Below are 15,925 nucleotides of genomic sequence, written 5' to 3' on the forward strand. Positions count from 1 at the left end.
GTGCTTTCTTCTTCGGCGGAGCTCCTTCTTCTCGTACGTTTAGTCTGCCATGTGCAACCGGATTCCCCCCCAGTCGTGTCGGCGGCACACGTTCCAGGGCGCCGGCGAACAACGTAGAACACATTCCTCCGGAACGGGAACGAAACCCTGCTCAATCTCGAAACAAGTTGCCGTTATAAGATTTGGAAGCAACGATCGTCGCCGCTACAGTTCCAAGATTGGAACGCGTCATTATACTTTAACGTTATATTTGCGTATTTTTAATGATGTATCGAGCGGGATGATCCGCAGATAAAGTAAAGCGAGCAAAAAGATATCGACATCGAATTATACATGTAGAGTTACCAGGGTCCCATTTCTTCCGTTTCTTTGTTTTCGACTATCTCACAAACACTTCCCCATCCCTCGAAGTCGGATGTTAAAATAGTCGATACTAATAAAGCCCAAATGCCCACTAAATTCGTATAAAATTGCAGACTACGAGAGAAACTAGTTAACGCCGTTTCTCACACCCTTCTTTCGAAAAACTAACGGGTACCCGTTACAGTTACACCGATGCCAGACGGAACGGCGTCGCTCCTCCGTTCCTCCTAAAAGAAACGCCTCCAAGGAACGTCGTTCTTTGAAACCTCGCTCCGTACAACACTACTGCCGAAGTTGCAATTATCAGTTACGTGGCGGGTCTCCACCAGAGACGTGTGAATATATTCGCGACAGAGCTCTAACAATCGCAAACCTTCCAGTACATATCAAGTAGCCTATGAGCATTTCATTAAAAAATTATATTTACTGGTTTAACTTTCGTTTCCGTAACCTCTCTAATGTCATTCGGTGGAAAGGACCTCCAATTTTGCCGTGTGACAGGAATATTACCTCCACTGCAATTCGTCTGCCCAAGTTTCGCTTCGAGTGTCGTGCAAAACTCCCTTTCCCCTCCACCTCACTTTACTTCAATGCAAATGTCGTGTTCAGTTGTCATCAGGAAGGTGTTCGAATCTTTATACCCGCCTCAAGAGAACCTGCTAAAGGAACTCTGACAATGCATTAATGGTGTTTGCACGACTCAAATCGAATGAAAGTGTTAGTTGAACGACGCCCGGCAAGTCTGATATTGCGGAAACTCACGTTATTACGAAGAACAGCAAAATGCTTCACAGGTAGTGCTGTGGCAACGCGTCATACTGCTCGCAGGAGCCTGATTCATATATCACTGCGAGTTTCATCTCACAACAAAAGAGTCACGCTAACCGGCTTTTGAGTCAACCGCGGACTATCCAGCCACTGAACAAATTATTGAGCGTGAACGTCAGTCAACCTTAGAGCGTTATGCATTCCACTCTAGCAACGCTGGTCACGGTTCTCCTGCTCCAGGCCACAGCGCCGATCTCCGCCCCCGAAGAATGTCCGTACTGGAAAGACATCGTGGGTTCTCGTGGCTTTCGGGACCTGCTGCTTGATGCGACCAGCGTCGCGTACCTGGACGTCATATTCCCGCCAGAATTTGGAGTGGAAGAAATCCGTCTGCTTACCCAGCTCCTAAAGGTGCTACCAACTTCACAAACAATCTTCAGCACGCTTATCGACCTGTGCCATTTTAACTGCAGCACCATGGATAACCTACATATTGCGCTTCGTATATTCTGCAGAACAACTAATGCGTTGTACGTTGATTTTCTTACCTTTCCGCATTGGGCAAATCTGTGCACAGTAACCAGTAACCTGAGTGAATTTAGAATGAACAAATGGTATTCCCCTGTTGCAGGGAAGGACGATTTTGAAAAGCTTCGGCGCGGGGTGGATTTTCACATTGGCGTGCGCGATCAGCAGGTACTTCTGATGGGACAATACAACGTCAGGTGCCTAAACTGCACGTCAGGTAACCTACCCGACTTCCCCGGTAGACTGACCACAGACGAGCCTATTCTGGGACGTGAAATTACTATCGCGTGCCTGGAGCCGCTGATTTGCCGAAGTCCATCGTTTCGCACGTTAACGGAAAGTTTGCGTCACGACAACTGTTCCGTAAAAATAATTAAAATACAAAGTATGGATTCTCTTCTCTATTATTTGAATCAAAACGGGATTGACCCAGGAACGCTAATTTATGCTCCCTTTGTTTCTACGCAGGATCTCTACTTTCCAACAGTATCGACGCCTTCTTATTTTGATAGAAACGGTTTCGCAACGTTTGTCAGAGCGCTGGAGCCCTTGCCAAAGGAAGCTGTATTCTTCTTGCCCTTCAGCATCCTTGTCTGGGCGGCTCTCTTAGTCTGCTTCATTGTTTGTTCGCTGATCAGTTTCTTCCTCTACAGAGTGAGTGGGGTCAATCCAGACTTTCACGCTGTCGCGTCACCTCTTGCGGCGTCCCTGGTACAGCAAGCGTATCCCGTGCCTCCGGGCGCTGAAAATGTTCACTCGCTCAGGTTTCTTCTCGGGGTATGGTATCTGACGGTAACAGTACTGGCCACAGGGTACAAAGGAGTCATCACATCCCTGTTGTGTAACGTACCCCTGGTTGGGGAACTTACCGAGTACACGTCCTTGGACATGGCGAAGTCCATGGGCCCGGCTTTTTGCTTCGTGAACTTCCCGGAAGAACTCGTACATCGGGCTTGGCCCCACACGGACTACGAACAGACGGTCGAAAAAAATTACGATTGCGTGGACGGGTCAGGAAAGCTGCTTGCGAAAGCTGGTAAGAAGGCCTGGTTCGTTTTCAAGCCTAGCTCGGACGAGGCTGCTAGCATCAAAGAAGAGCTCTTTCGATTCGGCTTCGTGCAGACGGACACGTTCCTGTCGCCCGTAATCACGGGACCTCGGTTAAGATCGAATTCGCCGTACTACAGGTCCATAAAAAAAGTCTTGAGCCGTACTTTTGAAGCCGGTTTGTTTGCAGAAGCGGAGCGACTTGCAGAGTTCCAGAGTAGGGTTAGGCGTGAACAAAAGTACGGCCGGCCCTCGAATACCGAAGAGGAAACACTGGGACTAAGCGACTTCCGACCGTGCATTGTAATTTGGGCGGTCGGAATCGGCCTCAGCTTCCTCGCGTTTGCAGTTAGTCACGTGGTGGCCCACTTCCGCCCACCGCGTTCTCGCATGACTCGGCACGCTGTTCGCCGGGCCTGGTGATTTCGATGCATTTCAGAGAGGCTGGCAAGTCACCAGGCTGACTTCGTACGAGGATACCGCCGGAACCGTCGAAGCACAGCAACCCTGTTGAAAACGACAATCAAGCATTTCTTTTTTTTTCTTTTATTAGTCTATCAGCCTGATGGCCTGTCGTTTTTTAGGACGTTTGGACGTCTGGTGGTTTATATGGTCTAATAATTGGTTGGAATTTGTGTCCACAACTAGGAAGTGTCTCCAAGCTTTAAAGTGTTTTCAACTTTTATGCAACCCGAGTGCTTATGCTGTATTACAACACAATGTTTTGTATCATCTTGTGTTTTAAGCTGTGTTTGAGCATTTGTCTTTCTTCCAGAAGTGTTAAAGTGTTTGTATTCACAAATCGCGACTAAGAAGTGCACCACCCACATGCAGCACTAAAGTTGTTTCCGGCTGCGGTGTCTACTCGTAGTCATTGGTTGTTTCTTGTACGCGATAGCTCAAAATGGTTCACTCCTTTCGGCCGGCAACTTATTTTTTTATTTCTAACGTAATCTTTCCTTCTGTCCCCTATAAGTCTTTCAAACGTTTACGCACCACATATTACATTTTTCTAATAATTAACACAGTTTTAATCATATTTTGCTTTTCTCAAGAAATAAAATTAAAGATTAGCAACTTCCCGCGTTACTCAATTTGTGTGTTTCTTACTAGTTATCCACAACGCTTAAACTTATGTATTGTAGTGATATAAAATCGAGCTGTGTAGATATTAAAATTATTTCTATAACTTCTCTTTTAAAGTGTAAACATACGCTCTGTTCATAATTTAATACCTGCTTGCTCACGTGAATGGTAAAGTTATTACGCATATCTGTGTTACCATTCGAGTAAGTAATATAATGCAAAATGTTTGACCGAAAATCAAATCAAAATATCGAAAACGCTCGCTCCATTGACACTTTACACAAGCGCCAAATTACAGCATTACTGACCTTCTCTTGTCTTACCGAGATACGAAACCACTAAAACGGGTCTCGACAAGCCCCCCCCCCCCCCCCCCCCCCCCCCAAGGTCAATGCTGGAAAGAAGGACACAGTAGAATCTAATACCCGTGCCACACGGGCAACTTGAATGCCATTTACGACGAATGACATTTGAACGATCGGCCAATCAGCGCGCGACGCTCAGGGCGTGGCGCGTTCCACGCACGACAGATCGCGAGCTGATTCGCCAATCACACGAATGTCATTCGTTGTAAATGGCATTCGAGTTGCCCGTGTGGCACGGGTATAAGATGGCAATAACCTGGCCTTCTAGGGTAATAATTGTACGGTTCCAAGAGAAATACAACAAGAAAGACGACGAAGATAGAAAGAAAAATAGGAAACAGAAGAGGGAATAAATCTCCATTCCTATTGTGTGAGTGATTAAGAAACTTTACAACAATGAATTGAAGAAAACGGGATAAGAAGAAACGTAAACTGAACGTCGGTTATGGCGGTGCCCATGCACAGCTGTTGCTTTTTTTTAAACAAATCTGTAAAGCTTTAAAAAAACTGTATATTCGTACTGAATGGCGTGCACCGCCATGCCTCTGCTCGTACTGTCAAGTACGAGCATTTACAAGTTTGCCAATGATATACGTTGACGCGCAAGCTGCACACGCTTGCACACGTGTAGCACCAGTGAGGTGTTACGTCTGCAAATGTCTATAGGCCTCACCAACAAGGTCACGCGGATGTGATAACGAGTGTGAGGGAGGGAGCGAATCGACAGCCGCGTTGTTTGTTTTTAGGCACTTATCGTGACTGGGCGGAGAGGACTTGTGAGGCAGAAACGCCTTTTTCCTAAGGCACCTGAATAAGTTCAGTTCAGTTCAGAAAGCGTTTATTGGACTTTGGGGGAGGGAGAATGGGGCTGAGATCGGTGGCTTACAAGCCTGGATCTATGGCCAAGGGAAGGGGTTGAGGGGTTGAGGGGGGTTATAGATAGGCGGTGAGCCCCGCATCGTGGATGAAATCCACGAGCGTGGTCATAACTGCCCGACGTTTGTCGGGAGGGCCCTGAGGATGGACCCATTCCTCCATGCTGGCTACGTCTGGTGGTATGTGTTTTCGGCGAATCTCTTCCAGCTCCGGACAGTCCCAGAGTAAGTGGCTTTGGTCGGCAAGAAGGCTGGGGTCTTGACAGAAGCTGCAATGGGGTGATGTAGGTGGCTTGGTCCAATGCGTCCTGCGTGCCGGTGTGCATGTGGTGTTTGTGATTATCCTCCGGAGCAGCACCGTTGATCCCCTGCCCATTCCGCTCGGGAGCGGATTTACGCAGGGGGTCAGGGCTGCCCTCAGGGTCTGTCTTGAGGATTCTTTAACGAGCTGTTTTGCCTTCTCAGGGTCGTAGTCTGGGTCTTCGCCATCGTCGCCAAGCTCAGGCGGGAGCGAGTACCCGTGTTCTTGTAGGTGACTTGGCACACTACTCGGCTCGCGGGGGGAATCCAGATGCGCGCGGGCCATGCAGTGAGCTTGTACGTTGCCCTGAATGTCTGCGTGGGCAGGTATCCAGGACACTTTGATGGTTGTACCGGCTGTAATTAGGTCGGAGGCCATCTTTCGGATTGCCTTAACTCGCTTGTTCGGGGAGTGGCGAGAGCGACATTCTATTAATGCAGCCGCAGAGTCAGTGAAAATCTGTAGGTGTGTCGGTCGGATTTCCTTCTCGATGACGGTGCGCAGTGCCAGTTGGATAGCTCCAAGTTCTCCGCCCTTGACCGATGTGCCGCCGGGCAATGTTTCGGCCATGGTGATTCCTAGGCGGGGAATCACAACCGCAGCGGAGCAAATCGGTTTAGGGAAGGAGACGAAAGCCGCATCAGTGTATACTGCGAGCTTCTCATTGGTGTCCGTCCACTCTTGGACGAGTTTGCAGTGCTGTCGCACTTGGCAAGCTTGCTTGCCAGGGCGACTGGGCCCGGCTCCCCTTGGTACTGGTCGATCGTCCACGAGGCACACATCGTCGCTCCATGGGGGGTCAACCTCCGGGAGAGGGGGAAGGGCTCTGATATCTGAGCCGATCATCTCTAGGATTTGTCGTCCGGAGGCTGAGTGTTGGAGTCGCTCTAGATGAGCTCGTGCTCTCTCCTCTACGGTTTCTCGAGCCATGTTGAGCTTCGCGTGTGCCTTGAGCTTGTCTAGCGGTGTATATCGGGGGAGGCCAGTGACAATTCGAGCTGCGTTGTTGGTAAGGATTTCCAGTTTCTTCCATTGTGTGTTGGTAAGTCGGTAGTGGGGGGCACCGTAGCAGATGCGGGAGACGATGAGGGTTTTCACCATGCGGCGGGCAACTTCCTCGTCAGCGCCTCCTCTGGTGCCGCTGATCCTTCTAATGACGTTTAGTGCTGCCTGGCACTGTTGGGTGACCATTGTTAGCCAAGCCTTTGCGGTGCCATCCTCGTGGAATTGTAGTCCTAGGATGCGTACCTCAGGTGCTGATCTGATCGGTTGGCCCGCGAGAGTCAAGTGAAGAGTTGAGCTGATGTTCGCGTCCCTTTCCCGCCTGGGGGCTATGACTACGTAGGTTGTCTTATCCGGCGAGGCGGTTAAGCCTACGCTTTGGAGGTGACTTGTCACGACGTCGATCCCCCGTTGAAGGATGCGCTGTTGTTGCGGAACGTCGCCGCGCACTGTCCAGAGGGAAACGTCGTCCGCATAGATGGTGAAGTGGAGGTTGGATACCTGTTGCAGTCGACCGGGGAGACGCGCCATGGCCAAATTGAAGAGGAGTGGGGACAGAACTGACCCTTGTGGAACTCCCACTTTGTTCGGTTTTGGCGCTGCCAGGTGTTTGCCGATCCGGACCGCGAAGGTGCGAGTCTCGAGGAAAGACTTGATTAAATTTAGGGCGCGGCCTTCAATGCCGAGGGCGCGCGCTTCTTGGACAATTGCCCAGTGTGGGACGCTGTCGAATGCTTTTTTGACATCGATCGCGACGACTGTTCTGATTTTAAATTTCTGTGGAATGGGCTTTGGGATAAGATCTTTGGAGAGTAGGATAAGGCTTTCCTGCGTGCCCAGGCCAGTTTTGAACCCTGTCTGCGTCGGATGAAAGGCTTTCGTCCGCTCCAGATACCAGGAGAGGCGGCCGAGTAGCATTCTCTCCACCAGCTTGCAGACGCAGGAGGTGAGAGAGATTGGACGGAAGTTGGCTAAGGTGGTCGGCTTCTTGCCGGGCTTAAGCGCGAAACACACGTACGACCAAACCGTCCGATCCGACGTCCGACCGCGCAATACGACGGTCGGAGGCGAGGGTTTTCAACGCTCTCCGATGCTACGGAACCCCCTCGCCCCCCAAGGTCATACCGGCAGTCCGCACGTCGGATCGGACGGTTTGGTCGTACGTGTGTTTCGCGCTTTAGGAATTGGAATAACAGTGGAGAGTTTCCACTGGTCTGGAATGTTGCTAGTGCGCCACACTTCGTTAATGTCTTCAAGAAGCCGAGTTTTTGTGGCTTCGGGAAGGGAAGGTCCGGACGGAATAACCACCGCTATGCTCCGAAACCTTCCCGAAGCCACCTGAATAAGGAAGGTGGCGACATCATCTCCCTCCTCCTCTGACGCGCACACTCTTTATCTTTTTTCTTTGTCTTTCACTTTCGAACTCGCGCATGGACCGCAGCGCCGCCTGGATTGCTCCAAGATAGCAGGCGGCATTCTTCAAAGGGTGTCGCTACTTTTCCCTTTAAAGGGGCTTTACATTTTCCTCTTCCGCCCTGCCGGCCTAGGGCCTGCAGAAAAATGGAATCCCGCGACCGAACACTTCCAATCGAATTGTTATCTGGACGTCTGGACCTAACGCAGCCTTCATGGGATTCGTCCTACATGCTCCATCACGTCTGCTATCGATCGATCGCTACCGAAGGAACGCGGAACTCCGCCCAGTCCAAGCACGACCGGCGTCTCACACAACACGGCTCCTCAAAAACGATCGAATACGGTCACGTAGGCCGACTCTTATTTTTTGTCTGTCAACACTGCATCTTCGTAAATGAAGGAGTGGACAATTTATGAAAGATTAACAGCCGCTAGAAGGGGATGGCGTGTCAAATTTCAAGCCGTACAAATCGGATTCTTCCAGAACGCCGCGATTTTGAAACGCACAACGTCCAACACCATGGAAAATACCAAAGAATAAAATGTTTATTTTTCTTATTTAAGAAGCAAATATATAGCATTAAATGCTTTTTTAATGCTACCCCCAATCCCAAAATGTTGTCCGCCCGTCCGTTCATTTCTTCCTATACACGAATCCAGTTTCCTCGCTAAATTTAGTGGGAAAATTAACGTCACGTGAACCCACGTCACTTCACCTTTCCTTTATATTGATGATTGAATCTCTTTATTTGAAGGGTGGCTCGGTGACTTAGAGTAAGTATAAAAAAGAATAGGAGAAAATTACACTGCGTGGTCGACGCCGGTGGCGCATGCAAACGTCCATAACGCAAGAACCGTGCACGTGTCTTTTGCGCGTGCAGGGTTCTGGGATATTAGGAAGTTTTCGTAGACCGCGTTTCCCCCTCCGCTAAGCCCTCCGCAACGAAGCAGGCGCTACTGCGCCGGCGCGCCGATGGCTTTGACTGTAGAGTTCCGGCTAGCGTAGCTGGTTGCGGAGAACTTTGCGGGACAGCGGAAACGATCTACGAAAACTTCTTAATATCCACACTTGCATACTTTGAACGTCGGCGGTGACATGCTGGGCGGGGACTTGCTGCAGGCCGACGCACTCCCATAGTAGGTCGCAGATCGTCGGCCTGGCGCCTGTGTTCCACGTGAACCAGGGGTGCTATGTTGCGCTTTTTGCACTCCCAGGAGACTTGGAAGAAGGAAGTGACGTCAACGACTAGAGCAAACGCAGATTGGATGTTGACAGAAGAAAACAAAGTCAACATCCAACCTGCATTTGCTGCGTTGTTGACGTCACTTCCTTCTCCCTAGCCTCCTGGGAGTGCAAAAAGCGCAACATCGCCCCCCAGAACACCGGTGGTGTGAGCGACGAGGAGGCTTGATCTCCTTCGTCGTCACTGTGGTCTTTGCCGAGTAGTCGGCCTCTCTTTGGAATGTATAGTTCCCCCATTTGGCGAGTATGTCCTTGGTATAGGCCTCTCCGGCGCGAGCCTTGTGAATGAGGACCTGAGCGTTTAGGGGAAGCCGTGGAGCAGGGGTGCAGGGTTGAAGGGGGTGTGCTGGAGCCGTCGACGCCGGTCCGTCTCGCGGGCCGCAGCCTTCTACTCGTCAGGGTCGGGGTCCGATGGCGCGAAAGGCACTAGGATGTCCGGGTCTGAGCGGATGGCTTCTTGCTCGCTCGCACACACGTGCTTGGCCTCGTTGCCGCGACCGCCTGCATGCCCCGGTACCCCGTAGATTCGTACTTCCATTTCCTTGGTGGTGAGGAGCTCGGAGCAGAGGATCTTGATCCTTTCACAGAGCGTTCCTGTTCGAGGTGTCTTTCCTAGGCTGTTGAGTGCTTCTCGGCAATCCGTGTAGATGTTGATGCGTGTGGGTGACTCTGCTCCCGTCGAGGTCTGGAGAAGTTGGAAGAGGGCTAGATTATGGGCTTCCAGCTCGAGGCGGCTCACCCTTAGATAAGTATGTGGTGCTTTTCTGTTGAAAGCTTGTTGAAAAGAGTCATCAGAGGATATAAAATGTCAACAGCTCTCCATCTGACTTTCTCTAGCTGTTCATGTGACTTTATTTTGAATATTGGTGCACTTTTCAATAGAAAGTAAACAAACTTTCTGTCGCCTCCAAGAAACTTTTTCTGTAGCTTTTCAATTCACCTTTCTCCAGTAATCTTTTGCGCATGCGTACACCCGCTCTTCTAGCCTTGCTGCCCGCTTTCGCCATTTTTGCAGGGCAGAGTTCCGGTCGACCAGCATATTCAGCCCCTATCTTTGCGAGTATTTCGTCGCTTGGCTATGATCAAGATTGGCAGCATATCATTGGCTACAGATCACGTGGCCGCTTGTTCTGACTGCGTGTTGAGGGGGTGAACGGCACTCGTTTTAGAGCGCAGCTCTTAGGCGCCCGTTTCCGGCTTGAGCGGCGTCGCTGTCGCTTTCGCCGTTGGCGTCGACGTAACCGCACGGCGCATTGTGGGAAATGTCCCATAATGCACCGCGCGGGAAGGAGGAGGAGGAGGGAGAGGAGGAAGAGGGGGAGGGGAGAAGGAGGAAAGGAGGAAGCACGAGGAGAAGAGGGGAGGAGCTTGAAGGGGGAGGTGAAGGAGGAGGAGGAAGAGGGGAGGAGGAGTAGCAGGGAAGATGAGGTGGTGAGGAAGAGGGGTATACCCTCCCCTCAGTACCCTTCCCTCCTCCTCCTCAAGAGCTGCGCTCCAATTAGGCGTAACAGGGTGTTGTAAACGTCTTTAATTTTTTCTTCGACTTCGATTGCGTGTGGCGAAAAACGAATGGGTGTTTGACAGGTCATAAACATCAGGGATCCGTTCTAAGCGGTATTAGCGCAAAGTACAAACATTGTTCCATCGCCAAAAACTAAAGTGAGCAGTTTAAGCATAACTACAATAAAGAAGTATAACCAAGAGAAAAGTAGAACTACTGGCACACGAACGCCTTGAATTCTAGCGCCTTCCGAGCGGCGAATAAAGTGCTTTGCTATTTCGGCCCAATTAAGCAAAATCAAAATTCAACATAACAACCGCCACAAAAAAAAAAAGGAAAAAACGGGTTTTAGGTATTTTCTTTTCAGGAAATCCTTATTGCGGCCATTTTCAGCCGCCGGGAAGTACAGCCTCACTCGTCAACAAACCGGCCCAGGAATCGTCCGGGTCTCAATCGCCACCCCTGCGCGACTGGATGAGCATCGTACCGGCGGGCGGTCGTTCCTGTAATACTACAGCGTGATGCACGTTGAAGACCCCAGGCTAAAAGTGGCACTGGACTGGCTGTCTGCAGAGAGTCCTTGTGTAATCAATATGTGACAGGCGACGTACAAGAAAGAAACACGTTTCAGACAGTGACTGCAGATCGTCTTTTGTGCGATGCATTCGCGGTGTGACCGCGACTTTAATGGTGTGTAATAGTTGACTGTGTAGCAGCTGGCGCCCATTTTTGTCACCCAATCATTCTGTAGGCACTGATGTATTATTTGAAAAAAAGTTTTATGAGTGAATTAATGCCCACTAAATTCGTATAAAATTGCAGACTAAGAGAGAAACTAGTTAACGCCGTTTCTCACACCCTTCTTTCGAAAAACTAACGGGTACCCGTTGCAGTCACACCGATGCCAGACGGAACGGCGGCGCTCCTCCGATCCTCCTAAAAGAAACGCGTTCAAGGAACGTCGTTCTTTGAAACCTCGCTCCGTACAACACTGCTGCCGAAGTTGCAATTATCAGTCACGTGGCGGGTCTCCACCAGAGACGTGTGAATATATTCGCGACAGAGCTCTAACAATCGCAAACCTTCCAGTACATATCAAGTAGCCTATAAGCATCTCATTAAAAAAATATATTTACTGGTTTAACTTTCGTTTCCGTAACCTCTCTAATGTCATTCGACGGAAAGGACCTCCAATTTTGCCGTGTGACAGGAATATTACCTCCACTGCAATTCGTCTGCCCAAGTTTCGCTTCGAGTGTCGTGCAAAAAAAACTCCCTTTCCCCTCCACCTCACTTTACTTCACTGCAAATGTCGTGTTCAGTTGTCATCAGGAAGGTGTTCGAATCTTTATACCCGCCTCAAGAGAATCTGCTAGAGGAACTCTGACAATGCATTAATGCTGTTTGCACGACTCAAATCGAAGGAAAGTGTTAGTTGAACGACGCACGGCACGTCTGATATTGCGGAAACTCGGGTTATTACGAAGAACGCAAAATGCTTCATAGGTAGTGCTGTGGCAACGCGTCATACTGCTCGCAGGAGCCTGATTCATATATCACTGCGAGTTTCATCTCACAACAAAAAAGTCACCCTAACTGACTTTTGAGTCAACCGAGGACTATTCAGCCACTGAACAAATTATTGAGCGAGAACATCAGTCAACCTTAGAGCGTTATGCATTCCACTCTAGCAACGCTGGTCACGGTTCTCCTGCTCCAGGCCACAGCGCCGACCTCCGCCCCCGAAGAATGTCCGTACTGGAAAGACATCGTGGGTTCTCGTGGCTTTCGGGACCTGCTGCTTGATGCGACCAGCGTGGCGTACCTGGATGTCATATTCCCACCTGAATTTGGAGTGGAAGAAATCCGTCTGCTTACCCAGCTCCTAAAGGTGCTACCAACTTCACAAACAATCTTCAGCACGCTTGTCGACCTGTGCCATTTTAACTGCAGCACCATGGATAACCTACATATTGCGCTTCGTATATTCTGCAGAACAACTAATGCGTTGTACGTTGATTTTGTTAACTATCCGCATTGGGCAAGTGTGTGCACAGTAACCAGTAACCTGAGTGAATTTAGAATGAACAAATGGTATTCCCCTGTTGTAGGGAAGGACGATTTTGAAAAGCTTCGGCGCGGGGTGGATTTTCACATTGGCGTGCGCGATCAGCAGATACTTCTGATGGGACAATACAACGTCAGGTGCCTAAACTGCACGTCAGGTAACCTACCTGACTTCACCGGTAGACTGACCATAGACGAGCCCATTCTGGGACGTGAAATTACCATCGCGTGCCTGGAGCCGCTGATTTGCCGAAGTCCATCGTTTCGCACGTTAACGGAAAGTTTGCGTCACGGCAACTGTTCCGTAAAAATAACTAAAATACAAAGTATGGATTCTCTTCTCTATTATTTCAATCAAAACTTGATTGACCCAGGAACGCTAATTTATGCTCCCTTTGTTTCTACGCCTGATCTCTACTTTCCTACAGTATCGACGCCTTCTTATTTTGATAGAAACGGTTTCGCAACGTTTGTCAGAGCGCTGCAGCCCTTGCCAAAGGAAGCTGTATTCTTCTTGCCCTTCAGCATCCTTGTCTGGGCGGCTCTCTTAGTCTGCTTCATTGTTTGTTCGCTGATCAGTTTCTTCCTCTGCAGAGTGAGTGGGGTCAATCCAGACTTTCACGCTGTCGCGTCACCTCTTGCGGCGTCCCTGGTACAGCAAGCGTATCCCGTGCCTCCGGGCGCTGAAAATGTTCACTCGCTCAGGTTTCTTCTCGGGGTATGGTATCTGACGGTAACAGTACTGGCCACAGGGTACAAAGGAGTCATCACATCCCTGTTGTGTAACGTACCCCTGGTTGGGGAACTTACCGAGTACACGTCCTTGGACATGGCGAAGTCCATGGGCCCGGCTGTTTGCTTCGTGAACTTCCCGGAAGAACTCGTACATCGGGCTTGGCCCCACACGGACTACGAACAGGCGGTCGAAAAAAATTACGATTGCGTGGACGGGTCAGGAAAGCTGCTTGCGAAAGCTGGTAAGAAGGCCTGGTTCGTTTTCAAGCCTAGCTCGGACGAGGCTGCAAGCATCAAAGAAGAGCTCTTTCGATTCGGTTTCGTGCAGACGGACACGTTCCTGTCGCCCGCAATCAGGGGACCTCGGTTAAGATTGAATTCGCCGTACTACAGGTCCATAAAGAAAGTCTTGAGCCGTACTTTTGAAGCCGGTTTGTTTACAAAAGCGGAGCGACTTGCAGAGTTCAAGAGCAGGGTTAGGCGTGAACAAAAGTACGGCCGGCCCTCGAATACCGAAGAGGAAACACTGGGACTAAGCGACTTCCGACCGTGCATTGTAGTTTGGGCGGTCGGAATCGGCCTCAGCTTCCTCGCGTTTGCAGTTAGTCACGTGGTGGCCCACTTCCGCCCACCGCGTTCTCGCATGACTCGGCACGCCGTTCGCCGGGCCTGGTGATTTCGATGCATTTCAGAGAGGCTGGCAAATCAGCAGGCTGATATACGTATACGAGGATACCGCTGGAACCGTCGAAGCACAGCAACCCTGTTGAAAACGACAATCAAGCATTTCTTTTTTTTTTTCTTTTATTAGTCTATCAGCCTGATGGCCTGTCGTTTTTTAAGACATTTGGACGTCTGGTGGTTTATATGGTCTAATGATTGGTTGGAATTTGTTTCCACAACTAGGAAGTGTCCCCAAGCTTTAAAGTGTTTTCAACTTTTATGCAGCACGAGTGCTTATGGTGTATTACAACTAAATGTTTTGTATCATCTTGTGTTTTAAGATGTATTTGAACATTTGACTTTCTTCCAAAAGTGTTAAAGTGTTTGTATTCACAAATCGCAGCTAAGAAGTGCACCATCCACGTGCAGCACTGAAGTTGTTTCCGGCTGCGGTGTCTGCTTGTAGTCATTGGCTGTGTCTTGTACGCGTTCGCTCAAAATGGTTCGCGTTCGCTCAAACGCGTTCGCTCAAAACTTATTTTCTTATCTCTAACGCAATCTTTCCATCTGCCCTCTATAAGTCTTTCAAACGTTTACGCACCACGTATTACATTTTTCTGATAATTAACACAGTTTTAATCGTATTTTGCTTTTCTCAAGAAATAAAATTAAAAATTAGCAACTTCCCGCGCTACTCAATTTGTGTGTTTCTTATTAGTTACCCATAAAACTTAACCTTACGTATTTTCGTGATATAAAATCGAGCTCTGTAGATATTAAAAACTTTCTGTTAACATTTGAACACGTTGCCTTTACGACATTTCTTTTGATAACTTCTCCTTTAAAGTGTAAACGTGCGCTCTGTTCATAATTTATTACCTGCTTGCTCACGTGAATGGTAATGTTGTTACGTATATGTGCGTAACCATTCAAGTAAGTAATATAGTGCAAAATGTTTGACCGAAAATCAAATCAAAATACCGAAAACGCTCGCTCTATTGACTCTTTGCACAAGCGCCAGATTACAGCTGCCATTAGGACCTTCTCTTGTCTTACCGAGATACCAAACCACTAAAACGGCTGTTGACGAGCCCCCACAAAGGTCAATACTGGAAAGAAGGACACAGTATAATCTAAGATCGCAACAACCTGGCCTTCTAGGGTAATAATTTAACGGTTCCAAGAGAAATACAACAAGGAAAACGACGACGATAGATAGAAAAATAGGAAACAGAAGAGAGAATAAATCTCCGTTCCTATCGTGTGAGTGATTAGGAAACTTTACAACAATGAATAGACCTTTTCCAAAATGCAGTCTGACCACTTTGATCACTATCATCATCTGTGGAACGGCATCTGTGCCATACCAATGGCGGCCTTCTAGTGACTGATAAGCAACCTCCTTGCTGATAAAGGAAGACGTTGAAGATGCTCCTAAGCGGATGATGCGAGGCCTGTACATTCGGGAGTTTTGTACGACGCGATGTAGGAATGAAACACAAGAGCTTCATAAGCGTTCATTTCTAATAACTCAGATTCAGTCAATCTGTGGACGGCATACAATCGGCTTTAAAGCCCTTTGGTGTATAGAATGCTCTGGAGGCATCGGTGTGGGTTAGAGCCACTCTATATGGCAGCGTAGCTGCCAGAGTAGCGACACGACGCAAAATTATCTAGATTTACGACATCAGAAGCGCCTATAGTGATCTCCATTTTGAGCCTGAGGGGTTTCTATGGTAACTGTACTGCTAGCGACGCCGGGCGGCAACCTTTATCTAGTTGATATCTCCATTCGTTAATTGAAAAGTGGTAAAAGACCTAAAGGACGCTTTCTATGGCGGTACGGCACGGGCCTCTGGAGGAGCGGTGCCTGTTTCTTCTGAAATGAGACGATTTGCAGCGTGCACGGACAAGGATAGTGGTTTTCTGCGCCGCCGGGATGGCGGCGGCTTCGTGGGACGAACG

General features: G+C 49.1%; 3 protein-coding genes across 3 annotated transcripts; 2 read left to right on the forward strand and 1 right to left on the reverse strand.

The window, feature by feature from the left end:
* The first annotated feature begins 1,326 nt into the window (after positions 1 to 1,326).
* On the forward strand, positions 1,327 to 3,129 carry LOC115329506. Its single transcript, XM_040211336.1, has 2 exons — positions 1,327 to 1,422; positions 2,128 to 3,129. The coding sequence occupies exons 1-2, from the start codon at positions 1,327 to 1,329 to the stop codon at positions 3,127 to 3,129; spliced, it is 1,098 nt and encodes a 365-aa protein (XP_040067270.1).
* Positions 3,130 to 4,955: 1,826 nt separating this feature from the next.
* On the reverse strand, positions 4,956 to 12,766 carry LOC120840708. The gene is made up of 3 exons (XM_040211335.1): positions 12,730 to 12,766; positions 5,634 to 6,784; positions 4,956 to 4,964 (listed from the first exon to the last, which is right to left on the reverse strand). Exons 1-3 carry the CDS (start codon positions 12,764 to 12,766, stop codon positions 4,956 to 4,958), a joined length of 1,197 nt encoding a protein of 398 aa, XP_040067269.1.
* Positions 12,767 to 12,890: 124 nt separating this feature from the next.
* On the forward strand, positions 12,891 to 13,973 carry LOC115329501. The gene has a single exon (XM_029991104.2). The coding sequence runs from the start codon at positions 12,891 to 12,893 to the stop codon at positions 13,971 to 13,973; it is 1,083 nt and encodes a 360-aa protein (XP_029846964.2).
* Positions 13,974 to 15,925: the final 1,952 nt, after the last annotated feature.

This window comes from Ixodes scapularis, unplaced genomic scaffold (genome assembly GCF_016920785.2).
Source record: "Ixodes scapularis isolate PalLabHiFi unplaced genomic scaffold, ASM1692078v2 PGA_scaffold13__105_contigs__length_92229423, whole genome shotgun sequence".
NCBI classification, from domain to species: Eukaryota; Metazoa; Arthropoda; class Arachnida; order Ixodida; family Ixodidae; genus Ixodes; species Ixodes scapularis.